General features: G+C 34.7%; 1 protein-coding gene across 2 annotated transcripts in view; it reads right to left on the bottom strand.

Annotated features, from left to right (window-relative positions):
- Window positions 1-3,294: 3,294 nt before the first annotated feature.
- The window catches only part of LOC117124678 (caspase-8-like), a 21,726-nt gene continuing 8,693 nt past the window's right edge, over window positions 3,295-16,327 (bottom strand). For both annotated transcript variants that reach the window (XM_033271020.1, XM_033271013.1), the window contains exons 6-9: window positions 15,528-15,572; window positions 14,650-14,694; window positions 9,137-9,262; window positions 3,295-5,846 (exon numbers count right to left, since the gene is read on the bottom strand). In XM_033271020.1, coding sequence (XP_033126911.1) covers window positions 5,251-5,846; window positions 9,137-9,262; window positions 14,650-14,694; window positions 15,528-15,572 — 812 coding nt within the window. In that variant the 3' untranslated portion in view covers window positions 3,295-5,250. The remainder of the gene's footprint in view (window positions 5,847-9,136; window positions 9,263-14,649; window positions 14,695-15,527; window positions 15,573-16,327) is intronic.

The following is a 16,327-nucleotide window of genomic DNA, read 5'->3' as shown; positions in this document are numbered from 1 at the left end:
GGATGGTGTTTTGTTTATCCAGTTTTCAAATAAGAGAAAATTAATATTGCCTAAATCTAGTTGGAAACATGTATTGGAAAGCGTTCATGACAAGATGGGACACTTGGGGTTTAAACGCATATTAGACCTTGTAAACCACAGGTATTTTTGGCCTGGTGTGAGAAGGGACATCCGTTGCTACATCGATAGATGCACCAGATGTGTACTGCGGAAGACTCCAGATCCTAAAACCAGAGCTCCCTTAGTGTCAATCAAAACGTATCGCCCACTTGAACTTGTCTGCATAGATTTTCTTACTCTAGAAACATCCAGAGGGGGAATTGAAAACGTCCTAGTAATAACGGATCACTTTACAAGATATGCGCAGGCGTACCCAACGCGTGATCAGACTGCGCGAACGGTAGCAAAGACTTTGTGGAGCAAGTTTATGGTACACTATGGACTTCCCGAGAGAGTACACAGTGACCAAGGCAAATGCTTTGAGGCGGCCATCATCCAAGAGTTATGCGATCTCTTTGGAATTGCGAAAAGCAGAACCACTCCGTAACATCCGAAGAGAATGCAATGACTGAGCATTTCAATAGTACCTTGCTCAACATGCTTGGCACCCTACAACCTGACCAGAAACCAAATTGGGCAGACCACATAGAAGCGTTGACTCATGCATACAACTGTACATCCCACTCGTCCACTGGATTTTCACCATTTTCTCTTATGTTTGGACGGTCACCACGGATTCCAGTTGACCTACTATGCGGCATCAATGACGACACAGAACCTGTGGACAACGTGGACATCGAAAACGATTATGTACGCCAGTTGGCAGACAACTTAGAATTAGCGTACGCTGAAGCGACACGTGCAGTCGATGTAGCGCGACTCAAGCAGAAAGCGACTTACGACAAGAAGACAAAAGAGTCCGAATTCGAAAATGGTTGTCAAGTTTTGATAGCCAATAAAGGTATTCGTGGTCGACGGAAAATTGCTGATAGATGGGAAAATCAACTTTATACGGTAGTGTCTAAATTCCCTGATCAGCCCTGTATGTTGTACGTTCGATTGATGGAAATAAAGAAAGAACAGTTCATCGGAATTTAATTATTCCCTGTACCTTTAGTGCCCTTGATGAAAGCGACGAAGAGACAGAACAATTCACTTCATTCATTCCTCCACCGCCAGAATTTGCATCGTACAGTTCAGAAGGTAGCTCTTCGGAAGACAGTTCGTCAGATTTTGAGAACAGGTACAATCTGCGCGAAATAATTCGTCCACCAGTGAGATTTGGACATTGAGACTGATCATGAACTTATATTGACGAACATTTTCTTAATGTATCTTATGCTTTTATATATTTTGATTGTATCCATTTGCTTAATTGTATTTTAAATTGTTGGGGACAACAATAGTAAATTGGGGGGTGTATGTGAGAGTATATTTTGAATAAGTACTACATTGCGCCCTCATAGTCACCCTCATCAAATAACACTTGGGGATGGACCAAGCCAGTGACAGTTCAACCGTCGGTCCGGTAACATCATTGTAAATACAGCTGACTCATTTTCCGACGTCACTCATTTAATACCATTTACAAAACATACCGTAACTTAATGGGAGCTAACGAATTGTTATTGTAGAAGGACTGTGTTGGTTTTTAATAAAAAGTTTTGTTTTAAATAGTTTAATAATATCTATCGTCAAAAACGTGTAATTTAACATTAACTCAATAATAATACTTACTGTAGAACTTTAATTTACTTTAATTGCATTTGGTACGTTATTTACGTTTACCTAGCGTTTATTATTATTAACTACTTTACTTTTAATTAACGATTTTGTTAAAGTTTCTTTATATCTAACGTATTATCATTTATGTGCTTAACTTAATTTCTTGGTAAGATCGTTCTCGAATTCGACTGAGTTTACGTGTGACCTTGAAACTGTTATTAATTTCTAACTTGTCTTTGATATTTTAATAAACCTATTGATTTGCTTTATAAATTCGGTCTTCTTCTCTGTCTGTCCAGTGATTGAACCAATTTAGATAATTCCTCGTCTTGTACGAGTTGTGCTGGTCACACATACATACATACATACCGATACATACATACATATCGATACATATACATATTTGTCCTGTACTCTAGAACTAGGCCTGAGTAGGCCTATACATTGTATCTGTATTTAACATATTTCAATCTTTTTTCTTTATCTAAATATTATCAAATATTATTATAAGCTTTAACGATTAGACCTTTCTCCACCAAAAGGCTTTTTCTATGAATAGAACGACTTGTTGGAAGTATGAGGCGCCAAGTGTAAATTCATTATTTAACAAAATTATTTATATATAATTCATTATTTAACATATAATTGAATAGATCACCCATTATTTATATATAGTGCATTTACGTCTAAAAGATTATATGTAAATAATTGCGTTAACGTTTTCATTATTTACATATAATTAGTTTACTGATTTCATTATATATAAATAATGAAAGGGTAACCAAACAATATTTATATATAATAAGGTTACTGGTTTCATTATATATAAATAAGTGGTAACACATCATTATATATAAATAATGAAAAGTACCGGTAACTTAAAATTATTTATATATAAGTTCACTGATTTTATTATATATAAATAATGAATTGACTTAAAACTCATTATATATAAATAACTGCTTTTACATTTCATTATATATAAATAATAGCTGTCGCAAAACTATTATATGTATATAATGCTTGGACTTGAAACTCATTGTATGTATATAATGCACACGTGTTATCGTGTCAAGGTTATTATATCTAAATAATGGTTTCTTAATACTGCCAATATATATTGGTAGAGTGCCATTATATATAAATAATGACATCTTAGGAAGCCATGGTTTATAAATTTGTTATGCAAATTACGAAGTAATAAATATTTACCAGTGCTCTTTCAGTTCTACTGGTCGCAGACCATCACCTATCAAAAATGGCAGAGTAAGGGATACAGCAGATTATTGAATCCAGTGGTGGCGCAAGAGGCCCAATCCTCGTAAACCACCCCCTTGAAAATAAATTAGATGGTTACATTGCATACTCTTTGTTTCTTGTTTTGTTCAAAATGTTTTGGGTTTGGAAGCTCATTTCGACATTAGAAAACAGCCTACATGAAGTCATATTATAGTAGCTCGATGCCTATCAAATAAGTAATAAAAATTCGCCATAATTCGTCAAATATCCGTCTAGGGGTGTAGCCATTCAACACAAATGCATAAGAAATTATAATACAAACTCCAAGTATTGAATGCATGCCATCATGTTGAGATTCAATATTTCAACTTTTTGTCATCATCAGGAATGAAAAAATAATTCATATTAACAAGCGTATAAGTACCAAAAGTGTAAACCAATCAAAATATTACCTCTAGCAGGTGACATAACAGTGATTTAAATTAAAGATCAAAGCATTCTTACTCTACTGATCAAAGCTACCTAAAAAAACAAAAACAAAAGAGAAAGCTCATGTGAAGCTATTAGCCCATTGTTAAGCAATGGGTGTATATAGTCTACGTAGAGAAAACGACCATTTTTGGGAAATGTCAATAATATTAGTACTACAAAATATTAAACGTAATTTATTACTTATATTACAAACCACATCATCATTTTTAAGTATAAATTGTAAGCCTAAAACATATAGGAATGCCTCACAGTTTTTTTGTACATGATCAATATAACACTATCATATTGTGAAGAATGTTCTTCACCTTGCACCTCTTAGTAAACTGCTGGGGCGGATGCAGAGAGTGCGGTCGAACCCCCTAAATTCTATCAAGAAGAAAGAAAAATATTATATTGTTGATATGAATTATTGGTAAGATTTTTTTTTTCTATGGTACATCACTCATAATAATTAGATTGCTGTGTTTTCCGAAAATCCCTGACTAAAAATCGTGAGAAATTTGCTGGCGTTTCATCTAGACATGATGGTGTGATAATGGTGAATTTTACTATATAAGTGTCATTTCCGGCCATCTAAAGGTACTATTTCCTCAAATTTTCTCACCCACCTCAGCCCCCACCATAGTGTGGCAGAGATGGTTGTGGACTTACTGCTTTGAATTAGGTAAAGTAAATACATCAAAGAAAATTGTTTAAGTTATATTTTCTATGGTTATCACACATACTACTTAGATCTCTATGGTTGCCGAAAATCGTCGATAAAAAACAAAATCTTGAAAAAATTTTTGCGCTTCATTTTTGACTATATGATATAGTGATGTGATGATGATGAATTTTACTATTATAAAAATATCATTTCTGGCCATCTACAGGTACTATTTATTCATGCATGCACCCCCTACCACCAATTCCTGCATCCGCCCCAGAACTGTAATATTTCATTATAGAAGGCTCACCAATACTGAAGAACTACTTACTATTACATTCACTCTTTTCATATTAACCTACACATTATATACAAAATATTTAACACACCAACTAAAAAATTTAAAAAGTTAAAACAAAATTTGTGTACATCATTTATTTTCATTACCGGTATATTATCTTCTCTTTATGTTCTGAGCCTTGCACCATTAATTCTAGAATAAGCACTGCAACAAATATGAATATTGTCGCTAAGCGCCACTCTCAATGTTTATTCAAAATTATTCTATTTTGAATAAGCACCACAGTGTCTTCTCTACCCAGGTGCCTGTGGCTTGGGCAGTGCTATCACACAACAGGATCTTCAGGTAAGTGCTATTTGTTAACAATCTTTTCCGTCTCTCATCATTCACGAAATCGACCACACAAATCAGAAGTGACGTTGTTGGTCTTTAGTGTAAGTGAAATACGTGATTTCAAGACATATTACGTTAAGTGTTGCATTATATAAGCCTAGGTTGGACTATCTTTTTTTTTTCGAGGTAAGTTCCTAAAAGAAAATTTTTCTCTGGCTAGTGGATACAGCATGAACCATGCACAAGTTGCAACCTCTACCACTATATTGGTAGTTTTTCTGGCTCTGTGTAATGGACTATCCGCAAAGCTACGTAACCTTAATTACTTTTGCTAAGTTCCACATTCTTATGAAACAACAGCGTAAACATGCCTTTCTGGGACACCACATGTGTTTGTGAAACAAGCGCTTATTCCAACCACTATTCAGTTATTAAGTTTGATTCAACGAAAGGTCCAATTTAACATAAAGTGTTAACCAATAGTACTACTATCATACAAATATTAAAAATTCACTCACGATTTAGTGAGGAATAACTGCTTTCTTAAGGTATATTGAGGAGCTGGCACCTGCTTAAAAGTACCTGCAACAGCTTTGCTTACCTCATTATTCACACATGTTAGAATATCAAGAATATGATGAGTGTTGTGATACTCTTTTAAAGCTTTTGTCAGCTCTGTTATGTACCAAGAGCCTCGAGAAGTGCGGATTGCCGCATTATCGGGAGCTGTGGCATAGCCAAACAAGAAATCAGCATCCTCCGGTATGCTATTTTCACTAGGCTCATTGTCATCCGTCTGTACGAGTACATTTTTAGTTTTTGGACTTCTTTGGCATGCTTGCATAAAGAATAACTTTGGTTTGCCAGAAAGGCTGCAGCAATGCAGAGGCTTGAATTGACTGGTGATGTCTAATATCTTGCAGCGTACTCCATCAGTACCACAAATGGTTCCCAAGCCTCCATGAGACAGGATACAACAAACAAAACAATCATAGTTTTTATGATCCCATTGACTTACATCCTCTAACAAACGCTTCATATCCGGAGCAGTTTTGTTGCGTTCAACAATGACAACAAATCCCAAATTTGTAAAAAGATTGTTCAGATTTTCTGTTGATGAAACATACCATATCAGTGTTTGAGATGTATTTTTATTCATACTTAACTAGGAGTGTATCCAATGTTGGCACTACAATGTCACTAGATGTTTTAATCAATGCATACAAATGCCATGAAAAAAACTAGATTTGAACTCATCACTGAAGACGAGTTTGGTGATCCGCCGTACTTTGACCCTTATAAAGCGCGCGCAGTGCTGATTGAAAAGTTTTATAATACGCTAAAATATTCTGTAACTAGTTTTTTTTAAAAAGAATAATTTTCAGCATTTTAAATGCCATCACCGTGCTCACGGGCTTGACGCCCGTGAGCACGGTGATGGCACAAAGAGTGACTGCTGATATGAATTCAAATTCTTTATTTATTTAGCAACTAGGTAAACATAGTTGAATTTACAATAAAAAACATCAAACAGTATAAATATATATAGAATCAATTCAGAATACAAATTTAAAATGTTTAAAATACGATCAAATTTCATTTGATACAGTGTCAGATCAGCCAATGTCCGATCAGCCAATATGATCTAAAAAATCGTATCTTCAACTCATGTGCTTTCAGAATATGTAATAAAAATTGGGGGTCACCTTTCATCCTAAGGAGCTATATGAATACATAAATGTTGACATACGCGTACGTACACGCTAAAAAGCGCGAACGGAAAATGAAGGTACATAACATTCAACCTTGACCTGAAGTTTATGCTCACCTAATATGATTTAGAAATGACGATTGGTTAAGATGATATGGGCTCATCAACGTTTTGAGGAAAGATAGATGAGGGGGTCAGAAAAAAAAAAAAAAAAAAAAACCATTTTTTTTTACCATGATGACGTCATCAAAAAGAAAAAGAATTCATATATTTGAAAGAAAATTGTCTCTGCTATAACATACTCAAAGTTGGAAGACCATCGACCAAGGATGAGCGAGATACGCTCAAATGCGCATTTAAAAAAATGACGTCATCGATAAAATTCAGTTTGTTTAATTCAGATGGCAAAATGATGACGTCACAATGTCCGATCAGCCATTATGATCTATAAAATCATATTTACAACTTATGTGGTTTCACAATATGTAATAAAAATTGGGGGTCACCTTTCATCCTAAGGAGCTATAATTGATTAAAAATAGGCCTTACTTTAGCATATTTTCACTGTATATCGGCACAAATCCCCACAAAGGTCCCTATGTTTGATGTGCACGTACGACATTGCTATTGGCCATAAGATGGACCGAAAACAATTTAAATTTGTGAAAAAAATTTCAGGAACCCAAAATATGTAAAAAAACCTAATTTCTAGATCCATACGTACTGCGCGCGTAGTGGAAAATTATGAAAAATTTTCAAATGCTCAAAATTGCCTGAAACATGCTCTAATTTAGTCCAAAAGTGATTTTGAGCCTTTTAAAAATTTGACGCACGCGTACGCGCGCGTAATGAAGCGCACGTGTAACATTAAGGTACAGTACATTCAACATTAACCCGAAGTTAATGCTCACTTAACACGATTTCGAAACGGCAATGTTAGGCTGATATGATCGATAATGTAGAAACGCAAAATTGCGCGTAGATGACGTCACGCATGACTAAGCGCGTTGAAAAGCGTACCATGACTATTCCAGACCATGCCAAATGTTCGTTGACAGCTATTGTGCATAACTCGTGGCATTTTTTGAGATATCGTGCGAACAGAAAAGGGGAGAAAGAAAGAAGAAGACTAGATTTGAACTCATCACTGATCACTGACATCACGGATTGAACAATATTTAAATGCTGATAATGGCAAAATACGCTAATTTAGTTTGTTAAAAAAGAATTTTGAGCGTTTTAAAAGATTTACTCATGCGTACGCGCACGTCATGACGCACATACGCATCTTAATGTCACTGTTGTCTCCTGATATGAGATATATATGTATCAACTTTCAGACAAACGCCTGTTGGTGAAGGTGTAATGATCATTTATAGTATTTATCATATATAAAAATTCAGTTTTTTTTACTTCAGATGGCAATATGGCGACGTCACAATGTCCGATCAGCTATTATGATATATAAAATCATATTTACAACATATGTGCTTTTAGAATGTGTAATAAAAATTGGGGGTCACCTTTCATCCTAAGAAGCTATATTTGATTATAAATAGGCATAATTATAAGCGTATGTAATTTTTGACGCACACGTACGCGCACGTTAAGACGCACAAACAAAAAAGTAAGATACCTAACATTACACCTTGACCCATTTAATATTATTCAGATATGACGTCATCAATGTTTTGAGAAAAGAAATTAAAAAAAAAAAAAATTCAGATGGCAATATGATGACGTCACATTGTCCGATCAGCTATTATGATATATAAAATCATATCTACAGCTCATGTGCTTTCAGAATATGTATTAAAAGTTAGGGGTCACCTTTCATCCTAAGGAGCTATAACTGATTAAAAAAAAGACATGATATAAAGCATATATTAATTTTGACGCACGCGAACGCTCGCGTTATTACGGGCGCACAAAAATATAATGTACATTACGTTTAACCATGACCTGAAGTTTATATCCACTAAATATGATTCAGAAATCAAGACTGATTAATTTGATTATGGGGTCATCAAAGGCTTGACGAAAGAAAGATGTTTGATGCGTGCGTACGGCATTGTTATTGGCCATAGAGTGATTGGAAACTTGTCAAAACTTGTCAGGAACCCAAAATGTGACAAAAAAATTAATTTCTATCTTCCATACGTGCTGCGCGCGTAAAAATGTGCACGCGTAGTGGTAAATTTCAAAAAATTTTGAAATGCTCAAAATGGCCTGAAACGTGCTCCAATTTAATCTAAATGTGATTTAGAGCATTTTAAAATTTTGACGCACGCGTACGCGCGTTATGACGCGCACGCGTAAAATTAGGGTACATTTAACATTGACTTGAAGTTAATGCTTACTTAATACAATTTCGAAATGGCAATTGGCTAGGCTATGATCGATAATATAAAAACGCAAAATTGCGCACTTTGAAAACCTTATTGTGACTATTACAGGCCAAGCTAAATGTTTGTTGAAGCGTGCATGTATGAATCTCGTGCCAATTTTTAGATATCGTGCTAAAAAGAAATGGGGAGAACCTAGAATTAAAAAAAAGATCTCTGACAATAAGAAGATGTAATCCGCTAGCAGATGGGATCACCAAAAAAAAAGAAGAGACAGTACAATAACAAGAGGTGATCCGCTCGAGAAGCGGATCACCAAAAAACTCAAGTTCTTCCCAACAAACCTTCATCAATCTTAGAACCAAAACGTTCGCTCAATCCGCATTTCTCTTCGAACTTCATATTGTTGATGATCAGGCATATCCCACGTGGCATATTGGTCATGCTATATCGTTGCATTTCGCCTGGTTCTAGAGTATAAACAAAATAACATGTTAAATTTTCTGCCTGCCACTGTTTTCCTAAATAAGTGAGGCTTGACTTGCACTTATAACCATAAGGGAAAGGGCAATATAAACACCCATTACCAGTTAAAATTTCAGGTTGGTTACTGTAATCCACTACAAACTTTCCCAAATAGTCGTCTTTAGTTCTTTCCTGAAGTTTCTGTTACCTCACATGGGTGTCATACTCCATTTATATCCCGAGATGAAACCCCAGTGCAAAGCCTAACATTGTTCATTCCTTTCCTCCTAGGCTTCCACTAACATAATATAATTACCAAGAAATCAGTTATAATTATATTTTATTACAATCACAATCATACAGAAGCCCGTTAGTGTCAACAGTGAATAAAAATTTCAAATCAGTTAACTGGCGGCCGCCAGATAATATGTGGCGACTGACACATAATTATCTGGCAGCCGCCACATAATTATCTGGTGGCCGCCACATAATTATCTGGCGGCCGCCAGTTAACTGATTTGAAATTTTTATTCACTGTTGACACTAACGGGCTTCTGTACAATCACAATAATCACAGTGAACATGACAAGCTCTACACTATACATGTGTGTATGATTGATGTTTACATAAATTTAGACAACTATACAAGGAGATTGGAAATGCGACTGGATTCTATTGTTCTCTAAGTTAGTGATGTTATGTGCTTCATTGATATGCAAATAAGGTTGTTCAAACCGCAAGCAGACAACGTGCACACACAAGAGAAGCGGATATTTTCGTGGCAGTATTGGACGTATTATATTTTTAAAAATGTTTAAACTTTTACTTTGGCAATATCAAAGAGATCAAAATAAATTTATTGTCCAAAAGGAAATTACATTTAGATAATTACATCGCAATTGAATTAATAAAAACATCCAGCATAAAATATACAGCATATAAATAAAGTGTTAGATATAAATAAATTTCGGCAAAAAGTCCATAGTACTATATATACAGTACAAAACATTACATAAAAATAATGCGTTAAGCCAACCAATCATTAAACAATCTAATAGAATATGGAACGAATGAGTTAAGGAACCAACTTGTTCTACAGTTGCAGCATCCTAGTCTTTTCCCAGACGGCAACCAGTTGTAGACTATAGTAGTGGGTGATATGTATCTTTCATAATGGAGTTTGTCTTAGCTAGATTCTAGTACTGTATTACATATTTCCCTGAGGTTGTGATCTTTAAGGTTGTTCAAACCGCAAGCAGACAACGTGCACACACAAGAGAAGCGGATATCTTCGTGGCAGTATTGGACGTATTATATTTTAAAAAATGTTTAAACTTTTACTTTGGCAATATCAAAGAGATCAAAATAAATTTATTGTCCAAAAGGAAATTACATTTAGATAATTACATCGCAATTGAATTAATAAAAACATCCAGCATAAAATATACAGCATATAAATAAAGTGTTAGATATAAATAAATTTCGGCAAAATATTATTTTATTTGCACGCTTAATAATTCTCTGTACTCTATCATAATCCTGTTTTCTAATACTACTAAACCAAACGACACATCCACATATTAGTGCACTTTCTAACATTGACAAATAAAATAACTGTAATATTGTGTTGTCTACATTAAAAGACCTTAGCCTTCTTAGTAAATGGAGGCGTGACATTCCCTTGTTAACCAAATTGTCACATTGCTTTTCCCATGTAAGCTTGTCATCAATTTCAATGCCAAGGTACTATGATTATTTACAATTTCAATTTCTTCATCATCTAACTTTACAGGACTAATTACATTATGCTTCCGTCTGAAGTCTACAATCAGTTCCTTTGTTTTCTTCCGGTTAAGTTTTAAGTCATTCTCTTTACACCATTGAGTAAAACATTTTAAAGTATCCATGTAATTGTTATTAATGAGACCAACAATTACGGTGTCATTAGCATATTTCAAAACATGTGTATCATTATATTTTGATCTACAGTCATTGGTATATAAGATAAACAGTAGTGGTGAAATCACACTACCTTGTGGAGAGCCTATATTTGTTGTTAATGGATCAGACAAAGTTTGTGAAATTTGAACTCGTTGAATGAGATTACACAGGAAGACCTGGATCCACATAATAATGTAAGGGTTCACTTCCAGATCTCTAAGTTTGCTCATTAGTATGGATGGATTCATGGTGTTAAATGCAGAGCTGAAGTCTATAAACATTGCTCTTGCAAAATTGCCAGCTTTGTTAACATGCTGTTGGATTAGGTGAACCAATGTAAGAATTGCGTCGTCTGCGGATTTACGCGACTGGTAAGCGAACTGTAGCTGATCTATATGCACCTTCAATGGCAATGGCAACGTCTTGCTATGAGCTTCTTCAAGGACTTCATGACTACCGAAGTGAGAGCCACAGGGCGGTAATCATTTATTTCAGTAGGTTTCGATTTCTTTGGCACAGGGATAATAGTAGAGGTTTTCCAACATGATGGAATCTTGTGAGAGTCAATTGATTCCTGAAAGAGTTTTGTAAAAGGTATTGCTAGCTGTTTGGAGCACATCTTAAGAATTCTTGAATTAATTTTGTCTGGATCACTAGCTTTTTTGGTGTTTAATTTTGTGAATAATTTTTCAACCTCCCAATTTCCAATGACAATACGGCCTGCATCAGAGGTGTTATATGCTAATTGGCCCTGATTAGAATCGTTCTCAAAACGGGCAAAGAAATTATTCATATCATTTGCAACTTGAGTTGTACTTCCTTCCAAAACAAAAGTTGTATTCTTTGGCTTGCATCCTGTCATCTTGCGCATACAATCCCAAGCGTCTTTTGCTTTGTTAGTGCGAAAACAGTCATGTAGTTTTTCCTTGTAGGTATCCTTAGCCTTTAGAATTTCTCTTTTCAATTGAATTTTAAGCTTCCTAAGTTTCTCCTGGTCTCCAACTATAAATGCTTGTTTTCTTTCCTTTATCACTTGTTTAACAGATTTGTTGATCCAGGGTTAATCGTTTGGGTAAATTATGACAGTCCGGGTATCTATTACTTGTTGTTCACAAAATCGAATATATTCATTCATAATGCATGTTGCATTTTCTAAATTCTCTCCTTCTGTAAGCGTATCCTAATCAGTGTCCTCAAAACATGATTGTAAAACATGTATGCTTTTGTCATTCCAAATGCTAAAAAGTTCTTTTACATGGGCGTTCTCTTTTAATCTTTTGTTTGTAAGTTGGTATCAGGTTGATAATATTATGATCAGAATTTCCGAAAGGTGGACGCATAAAACATTTATATGAGTTCTTAATTGAGCAGTAACATTGATCAAGAATGTTCCCTCCCCTTGTCGGTTTATCAACACATCGGTAAAATGTAGGGAATCTGGACTTCAATGCTCTATCTGCATGATTGATATCTCCTAATATAAATTTTGGGGAGTCGGGCGATGAATCAGAAATTTCCTGAACACAATCAAAAGCAATATCTGTTGCTTTACCAGTATTTGCGTCAGGTGGGATATAAATAAGGCACAAGTAAAGCTCGTTAAATTCACGTGGCAGGTAGAATGGCCTTAACGCGACACATAATAACTCAATATTCACATCACTAACTTGTTTCTTAACCTTGTTGTTAGTGCACCATCTTCTGTTAACATACATACACAGTCCACCTCCTCTGGATTTACCAGTGTCATTCAGTGATATATACACTACACTATACTACACTATCAGGAATATCTTGGCTTAGCCATGATTCAGTGAAACAAAGAATTCCAGAGATGAACTTACAGTGAGCTTGTATATCGTCAATTTTGTTTTTGATAGAACGAACGTTACTAAGGGTGATTACCGGAAGCGGAGGGTGATGTTGTTTCTTTTTAAGACGGTTCCTTACCCCTCCTCGATGACCCCTTGACCTACGCTGTTTTTGATTTGAAGAGTTTCCATCTCGCTTCGGAACCCACGCTGGAATGCTAGTTATATGCCTAGGCTTAGCATGTTGTAGAGACGCCGCTTGGGCCGCTACCTGACGTTCAATATCAAGTAACACACATCTGTCATAGCTAGCTAAGACGGCACATTTTGCTAACCGAAATACAGCTAACAGACAGGAAAACCTAATAATTTACCAACAAAATGTTCTAAAAACACAAAAGCTTGCATTATATTAGTTATCGAATACATAAATCATCAATTAAAATATATAAAGAAAAATTAAGATACAATATCTTAATAACTACGTTGGAATTTGGGATCAATGGTTTGTCAGTGGAGAAAATTGCGTCCGGTTTAACGCATTTTGTGTCGCCGACAGCAACGGATTAGTATCATGTAGTATCGTGACGTAAAACTGTAGTACTCTATAAAATCCAATTAACATATTTTCGTATTTATACTGCTTTTTAAGCAATTGAATTTTGGTAACATCAACTATTAAAATACACTTTTCTCGAATATTCATGAACCATTAGTCAATATCTTCGAAAGGTAAGATACATAAACACACATATATTGCAGTTTAAATGTTTGAAATGTATGGAGTGCGTACATAGGGGTACAATAGGCTAGTAATTCGGGCACCCCTACCATCAGCCGTCATTGGCTAGGCCTAACCGGGTCCCGACGCTCTGTAAAATGCCTGAATTGAAGAAACACACTAAATCCATAGTACAGTTTACACATTTGTTATCAACCAGACATTGGTTACTGTTCATTAAGCCTGAATGACTTCATAATTTTAATGGTTTAGAATAGGCTTTCTGCTATAGGCATTTTAAAACCTAATAATTTACCAACAAAATGTTCTATTAGTTATCGAATACATAAATCATCAATTAAAATATATAAAGAAAAATTAAGATACAATATCTTAAGATACAATATCTTAATAACTACGTTGGAATTTTGGATCAATGATTTATCAGTGGGGAAAATTGCGTCCGGTTTAACGCATTTTGTGTCGCCGACAGCAACGGATTAGTATCATGTAGTATCGTGACGTAAAACTGTAGTACTCTATAAAATCCAATTAACATATTTTCGTATTTAATTACTGCTTTTTAAGCAATGGAATTTTGGTAACATCAACTATTAAAATGCACTTTTCTCGAATATTCATGAACCATTAGTCATTGAAAGGTACTATATCGAAAGATTGAAAGATTAGCTAAATCTATAAACATCTTTAAGGATTACATAAATATAAATATGAAATACTGCCTTATATTATGCCCTAGTTTAGGCCTACAGTGTGGCCTAGCCATTATAGGCCTAGGGGTGTAGGATCGTTTCGGACGCAATAAAGTTCGGCTACAATGTATGGAACACCCTTGTATTGTACATTAGCTGTTGTTTTCTACATTAGTGGCTGTAACAACACCCAATACATACTGTACCTTTGTCTAACTTTGGTCGTTTTGATGTAGATGCTTCTCCAATACCTATTGATAAGAAATTGAAATTGACAATTTGTGCATTTTGTAGCAGCATAGTTACTGCAGAGCATCAGTGTGTGTTATTTTGTGCAATTTTTATTTGTCTTACTGGTTTTATATAATGCCGGGAAAACAAGTTTCATTTGTATTCTTTACTATATGACAAATAAAGTAACTTACATTTATAAGTAACAGGTGATTTATATACAGTAATTATAACTATTATTGGTATTCACTAAATATAACAAGCAATTATTAATACTAAATTTAATGACACATATAAGGAAAAAATAATAACTAAAGTAAAACCAGTAAAATACACATGCATAAAAACATGCATAAGATATTGAGTAGGGGGTTAGTGAGACGTAACTTAATTTCGAATCTCCAGCTCTGGGACATCAGTCTTAATGTTTGCGTAATGCTGAACTGCTGGAAAATGAAATATGGAATATTGAAGTACTTGCACTCTTGCAGGTATATCAAATAGACAAAAACAAAAGTTGAAAATTGTTTTATTTTGCTTATATATTATGACTAAACTGAAATCATTTAAAAATTACATTTTCATAGTTACACCATAAAGTTCATTATCTTTATAAAGTAAGTAAAAAGTAAATATTTTCAGATTATGGAACGAATTCATTGAAAAAATACAATGCAACTTTAAATTTTGTTTCTAATTCCTTGGTTAAGAATAAAGAACTACCATAACCAAAGTTGGTAATAACTAATAATTAATAAGTAATACCATAACTCTATCAACAATATTTTTTAGAGCCTAATTATTTAATAAGTTTCAAATAATATGAAGTAATCATTTAGCGTCCAGTACATACCCACATTTAACATTCGTCGTTTTGATGTTGATGCTTCTCTTTTTTCTGTAAAAGAAACCAAAATTAAGAATGTAAACATTAACAGCATAACTAGAACAGTGGTTCCCCACCTGGGGTCCGCGGATCCCTTAAGGGTCTGCGAAAAGTAACTGAGCTTCCACCAAATCACAAAAAGTTGGGGGTTTGCTAGATTTTTAGACCAATTTTTCATGATTCCATTATTTTTCTTCTTACAACAGTGTGATAAACATTTTGCCTCGTCAATAATAAAATATTTTTGATATAGGCATGACTTCAATACAAATAGTTTTACATTTGTTTTTATTTATGTATGCTTTAAATGTAAAAATGTATAGTAGGACAGCTATGATATTTTATTTGCATTTTTTTGTCTTGTATATACCGGCATATTGAATAAATTTCAAGTTACAAATTAGGAGGAAGCCCTACATTTTACAAAATTATAAAATAAATGGGGGGAGGTAACAAAATATTACATTCAAATGAGACTGACAGTGCAATTTCAGGCCAGCTGGAAGTGCTAGAAAAATAAAAAGTCTGTACCTCAGCCCCAACATCATCGACCCCTCTCTAAAATTTACTTCCTACACCGCTCTCTAAACTCGTACATTCAGTGGCCGGCGTCAGGGCCTGAATTTTTTTTTTTTTTTTGGGGGGGGGGGGAAATTGATGGGCAAGTACAATTTGGGTTAGGGAGCCTCGCAAAATAAAGCAACGCGTATACGAGTGGACCACGCGATGCGATTAAAGGCAGTTTAATCCCATAGTTGGCCACGCGT

This window comes from Anneissia japonica, unplaced genomic scaffold (genome assembly GCF_011630105.1).
Source record: "Anneissia japonica isolate Jap-2015-1 unplaced genomic scaffold, ASM1163010v1 scaffold3251_len166973_cov107, whole genome shotgun sequence".
Classification (NCBI taxonomy): Eukaryota; Metazoa; Echinodermata; class Crinoidea; order Comatulida; family Comatulidae; genus Anneissia; species Anneissia japonica.
The sequence above is the reverse complement of the archived record's forward strand: the minus strand, read 5'-3'. Positions and strand labels throughout refer to the sequence as shown.